This window comes from Trametes versicolor (genome assembly GCF_000271585.1).
Source record: "Trametes versicolor FP-101664 SS1 unplaced genomic scaffold TRAVEscaffold_5, whole genome shotgun sequence".
In the NCBI taxonomy this organism is placed as follows: Eukaryota; Fungi; Basidiomycota; class Agaricomycetes; order Polyporales; family Polyporaceae; genus Trametes; species Trametes versicolor.
The window spans coordinates 1,018,924-1,035,282 of NW_007360325.1; the positions used below are offsets into that span (position 1 = coordinate 1,018,924).

General features: G+C 60.9%; 6 protein-coding genes across 6 annotated transcripts; 3 read left to right on the forward strand and 3 right to left on the reverse strand.

The window, feature by feature from the left end:
- Positions 1 to 2,206: 2,206 nt before the first annotated feature.
- Positions 2,207 to 3,277, reverse strand: TRAVEDRAFT_71452 (uncharacterized protein; the record flags this gene model as incomplete). Its single annotated transcript, XM_008039545.1, has 3 exons — positions 2,207 to 2,899; positions 2,960 to 3,056; positions 3,138 to 3,277. Coding segments are annotated over 3 exons (448 nt in total), but the record flags the coding sequence as incomplete, so codon positions are not given.
- Positions 3,278 to 6,294: 3,017 nt separating this feature from the next.
- On the forward strand, positions 6,295 to 8,074 carry TRAVEDRAFT_166690 (uncharacterized protein; the record flags this gene model as incomplete). Its single annotated transcript, XM_008039546.1, has 6 exons — positions 6,295 to 6,482; positions 6,707 to 6,768; positions 6,903 to 6,992; positions 7,079 to 7,135; positions 7,194 to 7,515; positions 7,612 to 8,074. The coding sequence occupies 6 exons, from the start codon at positions 6,295 to 6,297 to the stop codon at positions 8,072 to 8,074; spliced, it is 1,182 nt and encodes a 393-aa protein (XP_008037737.1).
- TRAVEDRAFT_166695 (flavo protein) lies at positions 8,054 to 9,143 on the reverse strand. The gene is made up of 5 exons (XM_008039547.1): positions 8,927 to 9,143; positions 8,748 to 8,867; positions 8,568 to 8,696; positions 8,343 to 8,514; positions 8,054 to 8,290 (listed from the first exon to the last, which is right to left on the reverse strand). The coding sequence occupies exons 1-5, from the start codon at positions 9,044 to 9,046 to the stop codon at positions 8,202 to 8,204; spliced, it is 630 nt and encodes a 209-aa protein (XP_008037738.1). The 5' UTR covers positions 9,047 to 9,143; the 3' UTR covers positions 8,054 to 8,201.
- Positions 9,144 to 9,334: 191 nt separating this feature from the next.
- Positions 9,335 to 10,616, forward strand: TRAVEDRAFT_36780 (RNI-like protein; the record flags this gene model as incomplete). Its single annotated transcript, XM_008039092.1, has 2 exons — positions 9,335 to 9,517; positions 9,585 to 10,616. The coding sequence occupies 2 exons, from the start codon at positions 9,335 to 9,337 to the stop codon at positions 10,614 to 10,616; spliced, it is 1,215 nt and encodes a 404-aa protein (XP_008037283.1).
- Positions 10,617 to 10,890: 274 nt separating this feature from the next.
- TRAVEDRAFT_46663 (uncharacterized protein) lies at positions 10,891 to 12,040 on the reverse strand (the record flags this gene model as incomplete). Its single annotated transcript, XM_008039190.1, has 5 exons — positions 10,891 to 10,992; positions 11,043 to 11,383; positions 11,447 to 11,680; positions 11,749 to 11,837; positions 11,901 to 12,040. The coding sequence occupies 5 exons, from the start codon at positions 12,038 to 12,040 to the stop codon at positions 10,891 to 10,893; spliced, it is 906 nt and encodes a 301-aa protein (XP_008037381.1).
- Positions 12,041 to 12,845: 805 nt separating this feature from the next.
- On the forward strand, positions 12,846 to 15,074 carry TRAVEDRAFT_46664 (HET-domain-containing protein; the record flags this gene model as incomplete). The annotated part of the gene is made up of 2 exons (XM_008039191.1): positions 12,846 to 13,272; positions 13,336 to 15,074. The coding sequence occupies 2 exons, from the start codon at positions 12,846 to 12,848 to the stop codon at positions 15,072 to 15,074; spliced, it is 2,166 nt and encodes a 721-aa protein (XP_008037382.1).
- Positions 15,075 to 16,359: the final 1,285 nt, after the last annotated feature.

The window sequence follows — 16,359 nt, forward strand, 5'->3', positions numbered from 1 at the left end:
ACACCATCGGGGGGCTGTTAGACCCTCGGACAGCTTTTTCTCGATATCGACTGCGTCGTAGGCTCGAAATCCGCACAGAAGAGAAATGCTTTGAGTCAGAACGGCGTGCGCATGCATATGCGCACGCCGCTCTGACCCTCGAGGATCGGGAACGACGACGGGCACCTTGCTCTTCATGTTAAAAACACCCAGACCTTTACTCACATTGTGATTAAGGCTTTATTCACGTGTTATAAACACTTTGTCATAGAATGTGAATAACATGCTAATAACACCTGTTAAAAAGTCGTCCGAGGGCCCACGAGGGCCAAATGTTAATAACATTTGTGAGAAAGTGTCCCGGGACTTTCTCACAGAACCCTAGCGCCGTATACTTAGGCTTAGGGCAACCCCCAAGCCCGGCATGGCCGCATCCCCGGACGCAGACTGCCTGTGTCGGGATCGTGGCACATGCGCAGCCGCGACGGTCAGAGAAACAGTACGCCCCCCATCCACCTTCTCCTAGATGTTACCCAGATGTCCTCCTCCGCGCCCTTGGCGCTCTCACAACCATCTCCGGCTACCAGAACAATTCCGTCCTGTACACCATACATAGCTAGGACGCGCTGCGCAGTGCTATCCGCTTGCGAGCAGAGCTCAGGCTCCCAGGGCTCGCGTGCTGCGCACCATGCCCAGCTTTTATGAAGCGACATATATGGACGCGTCCTCCCTCGTCCGCCCCGCTATACGTCCCGGGCAATTGCACGTCATGTATCGTGCAGGTCGAGCACATCCACGCGCTGCGCCGCGTTCTCAGGCGTCCTCGCTGTCTTCCTCGTCAGTTTGTCTGATTGACGGCTTCTCCCACCCCACCGTCCGCCCGGGGACAGCGTCCCAGTGTCATCTCGTCAATGCAGCACAGCACGGGCGTGTGCACACGCACACGCCATTAATGCGCCCCCGCGTTCCCTGATATCGGAATCGGTGCCCAGCACGGACATTATCCCTGCTGCGTCCTGCATCACGCGGATCACGGTGACAGCGTAGGTTCGACTCTCGGAAAACTTCGCTGCTCGCCCGCGCGCCCGCGCCGCGGACTCCTGCGCCTGGTGCCCCCGATTTGCAAGGTTCACTATAGCTGCGTTGTGGTTGTGCGTTGTGCGGCGGGCGGCGAGGCTCCGTGCTTCTGCCGAGCGGGCTGGCACAGCTGGCATCAGAGGCTTGCTGACGGGCCCGCGCCGCCCTGCGTGCAGCCCGTCTAAATAAAGCCGGTGCGCGTAGTGCGCACGAACGTTGCATGCACACCTGCCAGGGCCGAGCTGGATCATCACGCGGCGGGAGATGCTTCGCCACTGAGCCTGAGCAACACATGCTGCCAGGGAGATATGCATCGTCTGTATCGGGTTCTGCTGTGGCCGCAGATTTCGGGATGGTGGCTGCCCCTGCCAGATGTCCCGCACGCCCGATATCTTGACGTCCGACGGAGAAGAGCTGGTGAGGATGCGAATTATCGAGACAGGTGTGGACGTGCAGGCGTTCCCACACTGACATAGCGCAGCCGAAAGCCTATCCGCTCTCGACGCGCACGCCCCGCGTACGATGCGCCTCCCCAGCGTTGGAGCCCGGGCTCGTCCCACGGACGAGGGCCCGGGCGCAGCCCTCGACGGCCCCACACCGCGGACTCGTGCCCTGTGGGTACCGCTCGCGCTATCCCCAGGCCTAGCACCTGCACTCGCTGCTCGCTACCGCATGCTTTCATTCCGCGCGCGCGAAATCTCGACAGATAAACGCGAAGCGTCGCGCTTCTTCCTCCGAGCGAGCGAGCAGGCAGGCCAGCAGGTGGACATTGCCCGCGTCGACCATCGACGTCGCCGAAACATGTGGCGGCGGACGCCCCGCTGACAGCGTTCCGATGGGCCGCGCGTGGCTGTCAGTGTCATGGGGCGTGCGAGCCGCGAACGCCTCTTACGGAGGAGGTGCATTGCGAGCTCGAGGGGACACTCGAGCGCGCGCGGCTTCGTGGCGCGCATCCGTCCGTGGCGATCTCGTCATCCGTCATCTGTGCTGTCCTCCCACCGTCGCCCGTCCCGCACCGCGTATCCTGCGACGCTGATGATCTCATACCTCGCCGCACGCCCCATCCGTGCGTGCTGCTCCCACTCACTCTTACCAGTGCTCACTACTGCTGCAGCAGCCATCGATCGCGCGCGATCAGCTGTGATCAAGCATCTCGCCCACTCCCACTGACGAGGAAAATCCGCGCGGGGGGCGCGTGCGCGTGGACATGTGCCGCACTGAATGGGCGCGCGTTTCTGGGGAGACGCTTCTGTTCTTGCATCATCCGACGACATGTTCGTGATGCAGCGAACCCGCGCGCCCCTGCCGTTCCCGTCCGCGGTGGGAACGCAGCGCCCGTATCAGATCGCCGCACCCATTGGGACTCGAGACTCGCGGCGGCGGACTAGCCATAGCGGGATAGCCAGAGACGCAGAGACGCGGGGAGAGCGAGATGTCCGATACGATTAAGTACGGTGCTCATTATCCTACCAGCGCTGGCCAATGCATATGCACATGACAATACGAAGACACGGAACGCGTACCCAATCGACGGCGGGGCGGGGCGCATCGCGATGATAACAAAACAACAACAAGAACATGCGGAAGGTAGTACAACGAGCGATGGGGCGCGTGCTGCCGTGTGCAAGTATCCTAGGGGCCCGGCGGCAGGGCGCGCGGGGCGGGGGAAGAATATGCTGACTGTATGTACAAATGAGGCGTCGAGGCGGAGGCGGGCACGGGGCGGGACCGGGGCGGGCGCGCCGCGCGGCGGAGAGTCCGACGCGGCGGGGTGTGCGGAGAGTTCAAGGAGTGGAGGCAGAGCCCGGCCCTAACGGCGGGATGATGGGTGCATTTCAATGTGCTGTGGTGGAGCAGCGCGCGTGAGCTGCTGCCACCCAGTACCATGTAGTAGTGAACGCACCTCAAGAAGATAGTCCTGACGAATCTGCAGACGGGATCGGGCGAGCCGATCACCAGTCGGCGACGGTGATGTACGGGTCGCGACGCTCGACGGGCTCCTGGAGGGTGCGGGCGCGAGGGAGGGAGTGTGTGGTCAGCGTCTGCGGGGCAAGCAAAACAATAGCGCGCGGGGTACTCACGGGCACTGGGGATGCCTGCGCGACGGTGAGCGCGGCCGCGAGCATGACGGCGAGGGAGAGGATGTAGCGGAAGGAGGTCTGCATGGCTGGAGATTGGAGCTGGTCGGAGGAGCGGGACGGGCGCGGGGAGCGGCGTGCGAGGGGCGGGTTGGGCGGGCGGGCAGCAGACGAGGCTCGAGGCAGGGGAGGGAAGGGACGGGGCCTTAAGTATATGGCGCGACGGCGCGGGCGAGCTGACTCTATTGCGAGCTATCAGGAAGCCCGGCCGTGGCACTCGCACTTTCCACACCCATTATTCGTTTTCTGCTCCCGCTCCCCCGTCCCGTCCCCCGTCCCCGCCCACGCCCATGGGCCACCCCGTCCTCCCTGGGCACCTGGGAGCCCCCCGGTGCCCCCGATGGCCTCTCACCCCCTCCAGCCCTCGCCGCGATTCAGGCTCCGCGCGCCGTCCCGGGCGAAGCAGACGCAGGGGGTCCGCGCATCTGCCGAACGCCCTCCGTGCCCGCTGCCAACACGGCGCCTGCGCTCGGGCGACTGCTCGATACGGCACCGCGGTTGCTTCTGCCCCGGCCGTCGCGAGCAATTTGCGGGGTGCGCACGCAGGAGCTGCAACTGCAGCCTGTAGCTTGTTCGCCGTCGCTGTCAACTTTGATCGTCGAGACGCACCGCCCCTGGTACCTGATCGGACCCCTCCGTTGTGGCAGCTGCACACACATCCTCGTCGTCCGCCCCGCCGAGTGTGCAGCTGCTGCCCGCGGCGGAGTGCTTGCTTGTTCGCACTGCGCGCGGATCCAGCGACTCCAATCACCGCGCACCCTTGCCACGCGCATAAATCCGAGACACCGTAATTACCTACCCTACCAGTGCCACCCACTACGCTCTAGCCCGGGTGATGGCGCGCGTTTGGCAACCTCGCAGCCCCGCGCAGTGGTTTCGGCGCACTGCGCAGGGCACTCGCGTTCGTCAGCAAACTGAATGCCGCGTTCCCACCCTGCCGTGCCCCTTCCTGAACCTCCGTCAGCCCGGCCGGAGAGCGGCCGCGGGGTGGGGGTATTCCTGGACGCCATCGACGGACGCGGTCATACGGACACGCGCGTGCAGTCCGCGGTCCAGCGCGACTCGAGCCTGCTCCCGCACGTCCAGCCCTGTGATGGGTGGGTCGGTTCGCCGGCCTGACGTCAGTCGTCCTTCTCCCCTCGAGTCCCCGGCCGAGGCGCCCTCTGCCGCTGTGCGTGCGATGGCGATGGGTGTGTTCCTTCTCGGTTTGCCCACCCCCTAGGCCCTCCTATCCGAGGCCCGCTATCTCGGGCACGGCGCGAGATTGGGCGGAAGTCACCGCGGGTTCGTTGCGTTCGTTCTCCAGCGACGGGCGCCCGGGAGACGGGAGTGCGGTGCGCTCGCTGGGTGAGCTCATCTAGAGAGCCAGGAACACGAATGCGAATCGCGCGTCTCGTGGAGCCCGGAGACAGGGCTGTCGCCCCGCTGACATCGCGAGCCCCGGAGGGGGGGCTCGCGATACAGATACAGCGGGCACATGCAGGCGTGCAAACTGTATGGGCAGTACGGCACGCAGCGGCGGGCCCGCGGTATTCTTAGCCCCCCAGTGGTGCTGCCAGTGCCAGCTGGCTGCTAGTGCTTCTTCCGAATCAGCGCAACTTTACGACCTCTGCCTGCGAGCGATGTGGGAGAGTGCGAGCGGAGGGCACCGTGACTGAGCAGCGCGGGCTTCTTCCTGGATCGCGGTGCCTGGCGATGCCGTAGCCGATAATAGGCCTGCAGGCTGCGCGGGGTGCGGCGGCACCGTGTCCCGATCCCTGGGCGCGCGCTTCGCCTAGAAGGGCAGATGGGAGGTGAGAATGGCTGGATGCGGGGCAGGGCCAGCTGGTGGCGACGTCAGCAATCAGAAGGAGGGTGCGTTCGCGGGGCGGAGGAGCTCTAACCTAGATCGCGCGGATAAGGCCTGCGCGGGCGGGTCCTCGGAGCTCCAGCCGCACGCTTACGCGAATTTGAGGGGCAGGAAGCTCGGAGGGCTCTTGTGACACACCTCGTGAATATGGACGCCGGGCGCGCATGGCGGGCGAGAGAGGGTGCGGGTTTGCAGTGCGGGCTTGCCTTGTGCACGCACGGGCGACGAGATACGCTGGAACGAAGAAAGGTGCAGCTTCCATTGCAGGTGTCGCTGGATGTGTGCAGTCGCTCAGGCATGCCAGACGAAGACGCGGAAACAGACGGCGCCTGTCCGACAAATGTCCGCCGCTGCCGTGCGAGGCATAGGCACTGAACGCGACACTGGCAGGTTCCTTGCGATGACATACACCAGCGCTGCAGGCCTTTCCTCGGCGTATGCAGACGCGGGTATAGCACACGCTAGACAGCGTCGCAAGGGCCCGGAAGCGCGCGGAAAATCTGGATGCATGTATCGCCGGCCGGCGTCCTGCGCTGCACAGGCAATTATGCGCGCGACAGGGTCTAGATACGCCGGAGATGTGAGATTGAATGCGTGAAGATTGAAACTTTACGCACTGGCTGATGCGCGATGGTCTGTGCTCAGGGGCCGGCGAGTCCGCGTTCGGGACCGTGGTAGCCTAGTCGTCACGGCGTTGTCGAGATGCCGGGGCCGCGCATGGGCCATTCATACAAGGTCGTCTGGAGCTCATCCTGGCTAGGCTTCGGTAGCAATCACCCGAGATGGCAGCGTTTGGCTTGTGGGGGCGACCAGTGCTTGTGAGGTGAGATTGGGGGTAGCTAAGAAAGCCAACTTTCCGACGGGCATGCGGAGAGGATCTCCCGGTGCACTTTGAGTTTTCTCGTTTATGTCACGCTGTGAATAGTGATGTCTTCTAGGTTTTCAACAATTGTACACAACGTAATGAGTGTAGAACATACCTCTCCACATTACGGCCGCTCTAGATCGTGACGGTACGAATGCATCTTACGTTCAGACAAGCGCCCACTTAGCCATTATTAAGCGCGCGTAAGTACGCTTCTAGCACGGTTTGGCGTCCGCCCTAAACTGCTCTTGCTTTGTAACTATTTCCTTCGCGAAGGCAATAGACTCAGCGTTCAAGGTATAGTCCCGCGTGTAATTTTCGGCGGACCACACAGGCTCAAAGGATGGAATGGCAGATAGACCACAGAAGCGAAAACGCAGCACACGATGTCAAACCCCCGCGGCAATAGAGGGTTTCCGAGAAGGGGTGGCCGCGGGCGAGGCGGTGGCCCGCCGCCGCCCGCCCAAGCTCGCGCTCCCCCGGCACAACACAGGACATATGAGCCTGGGAAGCGGCACATGGAGCTCATCCCGTCGGTCAGCCGCAGCAGCGGCCTCGACAAGGACGGAGACGCGTAAGTCCCTGGGTTTCGCATACGGACAGCGGCGGCTAGCGCGCGTACTTGTGTCGTGTTTGCGTGGACGCAAAGGCGACGGCGTTGTGGCGGCGGAGGCGTGTTACGGCACCCGGCACGGCGCAGTGCCCGGTCGGCTCCCTGCCATGGGATGCGAGTGCGCGCCGCTGCTGCAGCCTGAGCAGCTCGGCACGGACGGATGGTGACATGGCCTAGCCCTGCAGGCTTCGCGATCCGAAGGTCCAGGAGGAGTACCGGGCATTTATCCAAACGAAGGCAAGTGGGCGTTAGCACGGCGGCGACGTTGGCGATCTGCGCCTCGCCCGTTCTGCCGCCTCCGAGCCCGAAGGCTGACGAGTGCCGCGGGCGTGCTATTGTTATTGTAGGTCGACGACTATTGGGCGAAGTATGCGCTGGGAGCGGTGCCTGGCGGCGGGTCGGGTGACGCGGACCTGGAGAAGGCGGCGTCGCACAGGAAGGAGACGGAGGGAAACTTGCTGATCTTGCTCCGTGCGTTCGCCCTCTTCGCGATCGCGGTATCAAACGCGGTCGATGGCGCAGCAGATGCAGGAGATGCTGATACTTTTGATGGACAGGGAAATTGCGCGAAGGGCTCATGTCTACGCAGCGCCGAGATGCGTTTGCACTCGAAGGTTCGTCCACAACGGGTTCCGTACGCCGAACGAGGTGCTGAGATGAGGCCGATCGCAGTCTACGAGACATCGCTGCATCTCTCGGTGCTGTTTAAATCACCGGCGCAGACGACATCCACCCTCTCCCATCTCTTCCCGGCATTCTATGTGGTCCCAGCCCAAGCACGCCCTCCCACCTCAACATTGCACACGCCGGAGCATGACGCCGGCACACAACAACCCGTGCCGGAGTCACCACCTCCGACGGCGCTCGCATCGACGTTGATCTTTTTACTACACCACCTCGTCTCGACATACCCCTCCCAACTCTCCTTCCACACGCAACTCCGCCAATTGCACCCTACGCTGCAGCAGCTTCTCCGGGCGCCCCTGGCGACAGCGTCAAGTTCTGGCCCTGGCACGCCCTCCTCATCGCCGCAGACCGAGCCGGCATCGCAGCCTGCTGACCGCCATCGGCGCTTTTCGTCTGACTCGAGCCCGTACGAGTGGCTCACCGCGCTCGCGCGCTGCTTACGGAGACGGGACTATGCGCGGCTGGGCATGCTTACGGAGCATGCTACCTTCGGCCGGTTCGTGGATGTGAATGCCACCGCTGCAAATGGCGATCGGCGAAACCTGGCGAAGGAGGCGATTCAAGTGCTGGTTGAATCTTTGCTCGAGAAAGCGCGGGAGCCGGCGTGGAACGTTCTGCGCACGGCATACCGGGAGGTGCATCTGCGTACAACGCCGACAGGGGCGGCAGTGGGTGAGACGACCGCTGCGTGGCTCGCGCGGTCATTGGTGTTGCGCTCGACCAGCGCCGGTGGGGAGAACCTGCACGGGGACAACATTACCCATGATGTCGTGACCACATGGCTTGAGGAGCGCTCCACCAAAGGGGAAGCCAGGAGAAAGGAGGGCGAGGGAATGGAGAGTAGGTGGATCCTCGTGAAGGCATGATACACCGGTGACCGGTGTACACGTAGATACAGTGGTGTCGGTGTAAGTTTAAAGACCCGGACAAAGTTCAGTAGAGTAATGTAGCCATACGGATATAGCATCGCACGCGCGCACGGAGATGAGACGATTACAGGACCGTCGCGGTCTTCTTCACCAGGCCGAACTTATCGACGACAATCTGCACGATGTCCCGCCATTCTGTCATTGCCCCGAGCCCTGCAGAGTGCCGTCAGCGTATGGCATGGAAGACCGGCTTGGGGCGGCTTACCGACGTCGCCGCAAGCGAGCTTCTTGCCGATAGGGCCGACGACGGAGTACCCGATAATGTCTTTTATGGTTTGCAGATGCCGCTCTGTTAAGGGGTGCTCGTACATGAGCGTGTTCATGGCGGGGAACACGTATGTCGGCGTGGTTGGGGCGAGGGCCCGTAGGAGGGACGTCTGCATACGAGAACGCGTCAGAGTATACAGCAGTGACAACTGGATTGACTAACCGCAAGGTTATCGCAGAGGCCATTCGCAATTTTGGATATTGTGTTCGCCGAACAGGGGGCAATGAGGACGATGTCTGCCCACCGGCGTAGCTCTATGTGCAGTATTGGGTCACCTATGGTGTATTCACCCTATTCGTGCGTGAGTTAATGCTGTAAGCGTCAGTTAGAATGGCAACCTACATATGCTCCCCATTCATCCTTGTTCCGCCATACTCGGACACCGGTCTTTTCAATCGCTTCTGGGCTATAGAAGGAAAGAGACGCTTCGGTGGCGACCACTTCAACTTTCACGTTTTCATGCTGTGTAGCAGTCGTCAGTAAAGGCAAGAGCTGCAGGTGTTACAAGGCTCTCGACTCACCGCTAGCAACTCAGCAACGATGAGAGGCGCCTTGATTGAGGCGACGCTCCCGGTGGTGATGAGGAGCACATGCGTGTTTCCTGGAGTACGCTCGTCCTCTGCAACAAATTTGCGCGGCATTCCTTGCTTAGAGCTGATGATAGTTAACACTGAGCTGTTCGCCGCGTTGGAACGGTCCAGCGTGGACGCTTCAGGATGACTATGACATCAGTCAGCGACGCCGCGGCATAAGCAAAGAGGAGCTCGGGTTAGGGTCGACTGCTAAAGTGCTTTGTGGCTGTGCGGCGTCCAGCCACGTGATCGCTGATTTGATTGGATGCGCCGGAATAATCGCGACGCGTCCAAAAGTTCTGCGCAACTCTCTCCGCAACCACCACCGTCTCCGTTCACGCACATCCTCCATATACCATGTCTTCCGTCTTCTCTCTGCTCGGCCAGGGCCTCAAGCTGAATTCTCGCGCCGACATCGAGACGCACCTCGCCGGGGTCGACCCGACAGTGATCGAGGAGATCCATCTCGGAGGGAACACCATCGGTGTCGAGGCCGCACTGGCCCTCGCGGACTTCCTCGCGAAGACGACTCGTCTCAGGGTGCGCCGTCCCCATCTCCGTCTCACCCCGCAACCCAATCTGACAGACGCGCCCGCGCCCACGCCAGGTCGCGAACTTCGCCGACATCTTCACCGGCCGCCTGATCTCGGAGATCCCGCCCGCGCTCTCCGCCATCTGCGACGCGCTGATCGACAAGCCGACGCTCGTCGAGATCGACCTGAGCGACAACGCGTTCGGCGGGCGCTCCGTCGACCCGCTCGTCCCCTTCCTGTCCTCTGCGCGCTCCCTCCGCGTCCTCAAGCTCAACAACAACGGCCTCGGTCCCGCCGGCGGTACCGTCATCGCCGACGCGCTACACACGCTCGCGAGCTCGCTCCCCAAGGACACGCGCTCGAACCTCCAAACCGTCATTTGCGGCCGCAATCGGCTCGAGGACGGTTCCGCCACCGCGTGGGCGGCGGCGCTGCGCGCGCATGGGACGCTCCGTGAGGTGCGCATGCCGCAAAATGGCATCCGCATGGACGGAATCACCGCATTGGTTCACGGGCTCGCGGCGAACGAGAGCCTAGACTACCTCGATCTGCAGGACAACACGTTTGCCGCAGAGGGCGCGAAGACGATGGCGGCGGAGCTCAACCGCGGTTCGTGGCCGCTGCTCAGGCAGTTGAACCTATCCGATTGCGTCCTTGGAGAGGAGGGCGAGGTGTCCCCCGTTGTGGAGGCGCTCGCAAAAGGCCTGCACGGCAAGCTGGAGATCCTCCAGCTCCAGAACGACAACCTCGAGACCGAGGCGTTCTCTCTGCTCGCGGGCGTCGTCGGCAAGCTCCCGAAGCTGCGCAGAGTGGAGGCGCAATGGAACGAGGTCGACGAAGAAGATGAGGGCGTCATTGCACTGTTGACTGCTCTCAAGCAGCAGGGTGGCAAGCTCGTCCTGAACGATGATGACGAAGAAGAGGACGAGGAGGAGGAAGCCGCGGAAGAGGAGGAAAAGGAGAAGGCTCCTGCGCAAGAAGCTACCCCTGCAGTACAACCCGCCGGCACTGTGGTCCCTGCAGCCTCAGAATCAGGACCCGAGTCTGCCACAGACAGAGCCACCGACGCGCTCGCGGACCTGCTGGGGAAGGTCTCCATCCACTGAGCGGTGGTGCACGATTCTTTTGTTGTGTATAGAGAAGTCATAGGGAAGTCCGCGCGTTTTGTATCTTACCATCTTACGACCATTGTTTGTCGCTGCACGTACAGTCTGGGATTACTGGCAGACTTGTATTTGTTCACATCTACAACATGTATACCAATACCATCCAGTCATCTACGCAACCCTGCACATCTAATCCAAGTCAGTCCGTTGAAATTGATAGGTACATCTAGCAGTTCAATGTCCAACAGTCTTCTCATCTACCTGCATGTGCATATCACTCGTGCTGAGCGTCGATATCAGCTTTAGCGATTTGCTCAGGGCTCTTGCGCCGCGCAAAGACGTGAATGTGCGTCAAGTCCGGGACGCTTTGCAGCCGCTGCAACACAAATGAGCATCCCCCACACGCGCACGAATCGCACCACTCACCGGCGGGTTCACGAACCACGCAGTCTCCCACTCGCGCTCGTTCCAACGGCGCTTCACAAACGTCTCGATCTCCTCCCCGTACCTCTTCACCGCGCGCTCCTCCTCCTCCGTCCCGCGCGGCGAGCGCACGAGCTTGTCCATCGTGACGCCCCAGTCCGCGAGCGCGGGCAGGCACGCGGGGAGCGTGCTCGGGGAGGGCGGGGGCGAGTCCGTGCCCGTGAAGCCCCACAGCCCGTCCTGGTGCAGGCGCGCGGAGATCGGCGACGCGGAGGGCGCGGGCAGGTCTGGCGGGAGGATGGGCACGCGCGACCAGATGAGGCTGTGCTCTACGTCTGGGGGGACTGTGCGTTCATGGTTCGATCAGTAGGGGGACGTGGATATGGGGTGTTGGGTGGGGTGCGTACCGGAGTAGGGCCAGTCGTTCATTGCAATGCTGAGCAGCTCGGGGGGTATGTCCGCCCGAAAGTAGCGTGGGGCGTTGGCAGGGAGCGGGGGGAGCTTCCCGGGGGCTTTGGGGTCTAGAGATGGGGTGGTCCCGTTTGTGGCTTTCTGGGCGGGTCGCTCATCGAGGGACGATCGGAGCACGGAGAGCGTGTCTGGCTGGCCCCACTGCAAGCGGTAGTTCAGCAGGTAATTCACTGGCACGCGCGCGCGAGACGCGGTCAATGACAACAGGTCGATGTGCGGATATGAGACATACACGCACCGATGGACCCATACTTCTCCTTGATCCCCTGCGACCACCCCTCGTACCGCTTCTGAAGCGTCCTGTCCCGCTTCAACAGTCCAAGGTCGCTGTCAGGGCAGATACGTTCAGATCTCTGTCATCATGCTCTTCCTCCGAATAAAGCTACCTACCCGGAGTTGACAAAGGTCTTCAGCTGTGTCCAGGTGAACTTGGCCGGGTAGTACACAAGCATCTCCTCCCGCGTAGGGAGACCTGTGCCGAGAGGGACAGTCTGAGGCGACAGTTCAGTGGGCGTTGAGTTGACAGCCATCGTGTTGCGAGGAGAAGGAGGTCCGAGGTAGAGAAGAGCCGGTATCGAATGCGGACGAAAGGCGTAGACCACAGTCGACGATCGCCATGCCGGGCGCCGGCAGCTCCGAGTCTGTTCCCAGTCATATGTGCCTGGAGGGAGATGATGGACTGACCCACCACACTCCAGACACTAGTGACACGCTACAGGGGACTCGGTAGGGTGTTAGGATGCAAAGAGATGCAAAGCCATGGCATCGTCTGCCTGACGCGCGCGCGGACGGCGCTTGACATTGGCACCATGTGTACGGTCAGGTGGGCGCGCGTGTTTCTACACCTTCAACCTCAACTCAGGTCCACCATCGCGGCAAGAGCATGGAGCCCCTAGTTTTCTGACACTCAGGTTGACGTTCACAGGTATCTGTCGTATGTTCGCTTGTACATCGCCGGATTGCGACTTGCGAGCCCATGCCAGTGGTGAGACGCACGAAATTTGCACGCGGCCGTCGGCTGAAAACCATATAGAGAACAGCCCGCTCGAACCTCCAATATTGAGGGATCGTTGCTACATTACTATTACATGCATATGTCAAGCGGATCTGTCAAGTTGGTGCAGGAACCCGAACCCCCCTCGTGCTGATGTCGCACTAGCTGGCGTGTATGCCGCGAGGGCCCCTCGACCGCTACACGGTGCATCGGCGCTCCTCCCCCAGAACGCAGCCCTTGAATCGCGACGGTCTCTGAAATGTGCCATATACATCGTGCACCTATGCTGAACTCCTCCAGCTCAGGCGACCAACGTAATCTTCGCCATCTTGTTCTCCGCGATGGGCTCCGTCTGTTCTCAAGTCTCTTTTCCCTTCTGCCACTCAGATGCCCACACCCTACCTCCTGAACCTTCTTCGGTCTGCAAGCTCTGCTGGAAGGGTCCCATAGCGGCGCAATTTGGGCTCTTCTCTGAACACCTCGAGGAACGGCAGTACTTGGAACTTACACCAGAGCGTAAAGGAGGGTATACGTATTCGACCACGCTGGAAGCACTGAAAGCCCGCGCCACCACAGGCTGTGTGTGGTGCCAGTTCCTGGTCACGATCATACCAGAAAGTTGCAAACAGTCGAAGACGGTCGAGATCAGACTGGGGACGCGCGTAACAGCATCCCTTCACAGGACTTACAGCCCAGACGATACTCAAGAACTATGGGTTCTCGTGAATGGGCAAGAAGCATTTGCAGGATATGTTCATACTGCCGCAGGTAGGTACCAACAATGACACCGTCCTCGTGGCTTGCTGAAATCAATATATTCCTTACTTCTAGATGACCCAGCAGCTGCGTCCATCGTCGTGAGAAGCCCTATCCTGGACGTTGGGTCTCCTCGCACTCTGGCGCTCGCGAAAGAGTGTCTTGACAAGTGCGCAGGTAGCCACGAGCATTGCATCAAACTCTCCGGCTCTCTGGACTCTCCCCTCCCTACCCGCCTCCTCGACTGCGCCAATCCCGACCGTCCGTGTCTCGTGCAGACAGGTGGTCAGCGCGGCAGGTATCTCGCCCTCAGCTACGTCTGGGGCGAGGACCAGCCTCATAAGACCGCCAAAGCCAACATATTCGCCTACGCAAACGGGATCGACGCCTCTAGTCTCCCCAAGACCCTTCTTGACGCGATCCGTGTCACCCGCGCACTGGGCTTCCAGTACCTTTGGCTCGACACCCTTTGCATCATTCAAGACTCGGCCAAGGACAAGCGACACGAGCTGGCACACATGCACCTCACATACCTCCACGCCCACCTGACAATCATCGCTGCGAGCGCGCGGAAGGTTAGTGAGGGCTTCCTCCAAGATCGGCCACCTGCAACGGAGAACTTATCCGGTGGGGCGTTCCCGCCCGACGTTGCCGTGCCATACATCTGTCCGCCGCGTTCTGGTCATTCCTCAGACAACGCCGTAGGCCATATCCGCATTGCCCCAGCCTTCAGCTACTGGCAGGAGTACGTGAAGCAGCACAGTCACGCCTGGGAGCCTATCGGGGAACGCGGCTGGTGCATGCAGGAATACTTCCTCTCCCGCCGCGCGCTCATCTTCACCTCGCACACGCTGCAGTACCGGTGCCATACGGAAATCAAGAACCTCGGCGGCGCCTTCTACGACCTCGCCCGCGAGCGACGCATACCCAACGCGCTGTTCCTCCCGGACCCGCAGCCTACCAGTGCAAGCGAGCCACCGTACGACACGGAGTGGTTCACCGCGCACCAGTCGTGGCTGGAGCTCATCGAGGACTACAGCCAGCGCAAGGTGACCGTTTCGACCGACAAGCTGGTCGCGTGCAGCGCGATCGCGGCGCAGTTCCACTGCCTCCTGCCCTCCGAGTACATCGCGGGCCTCTGGCGAGACACACTCTTGACCGAGCTCATCTGGTACAGGAGGGAAGGCACAGAGGCTCCCCGCCCAACGGAATATCGCGCACCGTCCTGGTCGTGGGCTTCCGTCGACGGCGGGGTCGTGTTGACGGCGGCGAAGCTCTTCCGGCATGTCCCAGGTCGGTACGAGAGCGAGGTCGCGGACGTGGTGCGGTGCCAGGTTGCGCTTCGAGACGCCTCGCTCCTGTTCGGAGAGGTCACTGGAGGGTCTCTTGTCCTCCGTGCGGCGGTGATGCCGTGCACAGTACTACACAAAGAGGTCGATACGGGCAAGTACCGCGTGCTACTACAGTTTCCACAGCAGGCGCTCCCGGGCAAGAGTGGGGCCGCCCCGGTTGAAGTCGATGGGAACACCGAGCACGTCGCAGAGGCCTACATTGATTGCGAGGCCGACGCAGGGATCCAGCGGACGTTAATTGTCCCGATTGTCGTGGACAAGGATCTCCAGCGCAGGCAACACATGGCAGGTCTCGTCGTCGCTCCCGCCGGCTCAGGCTTGGGGGCGGAAAGCGCGGGGAGGGAGGTCTATCGAAGGATTGGGTTCTTCCAGTTCCCCTCTGAGATGGTGGAGAGGCAGGGCCGAGATGTGGAGTTGCAAGGCTATGGAGTAATATCATCAGTAGAGATCGAGCTCGTCTGAGCAGTGCCCCAACAGCCCGGCGAAGGAGCTGTCGTAGGTTGTCGCTAACACTGTTACTTGTAGTGTTTTTGACCACTTAGCTTGACTATGGCATGGGGCGCCGCACAGAGCCAGCAAGACAGAGTGTGCATATACATATCGTAAGTACCTGAAGTCATCGGGAGCGGAGACGTAAACGAAAAATCACGATCGAAAAACGAAGGTATAGCATCGAATGGGAGTATGCGTGGGGAATTCAGCTGAAGCAGGTTGTAACGGGTAGCGTGTATTCTTTCCAATCAAACCAAACGCGTGAGCGATACTCGAAACGAAGGACCTTCTGCATACTGGGTAAAAGGGAATGAATATACGAGGCGCATGCCTCAGGTGGGTCGTCGCAATGTTCGATTCGAATCGTGAGCTGCTCCAGGCCGGACAATAACTCCGGGAGCCGTAGAGGGAAATCAACTACCTCTTCGCCCGTGCCTATGATCCACCGGCAGCATAGGTGATCGGCCGCTTCGTGGTGTCGCTGGTCAATAACTGTCCTCAGAGACCTGGGTAATGCTGCTCGGCTTGCGGCGATTGCGTGGAGCCAAGGTAGTCCGAAAGGGAATGATCTCATCGAGCTTGGGAAAACGATGATTGAGCGCAGGGCCGGGAAGGAGTCCCTTAGGAAGCTGCAGAGCACCTTGGGGTCTATAGCAGCAAACGGGTAAATCATACGGTTCTCCTTGATATTCTATCACACTGCCAGCAGGCATCCCACTTACCATCAACGCAAATCTGTAGCTCTGTGACAGCATGGCCGAATACACTTCCACGGAGTGCGGAATGTTCAATGCTCGAGCGACGTGTCTGTTTGAATTGTGGGTCGCACTGAGCAGTCCCGGACTGAGTGCAAATGAAAACGTATTGGCTTACTTTCAGGATGAGACTATCCAGTTTGAGGTACGTGAGTTTCCTGCATGCTCGTAGATGTTCGCAAGTTGTAGTCAAATGCGCGGGTCCTGCGGGGAGACGGCGCAGGAATGTAGTACAGCCATCCGCGTGCAACGATGAGAGGTTCGGGCAGGCCCATACCACGTCCAGGAACACCCTTGGCGTATAAAAACTACAACCCTGCAGCCACAGGGCAGCGATATTGGCAAAAAATGGAAGACGCATGCGGAGAGCTTGGAGAGGCGGTCCGCCATCGAATCGTATGTCGGTACACCGCAAGAGTTGCAGATGGGGGAAAGGTTGTATGAAAAGCTCGCCGGCCGACTTGAGGTCGAGGTCCGCGCCGGCATTGTCAGGACCCTTC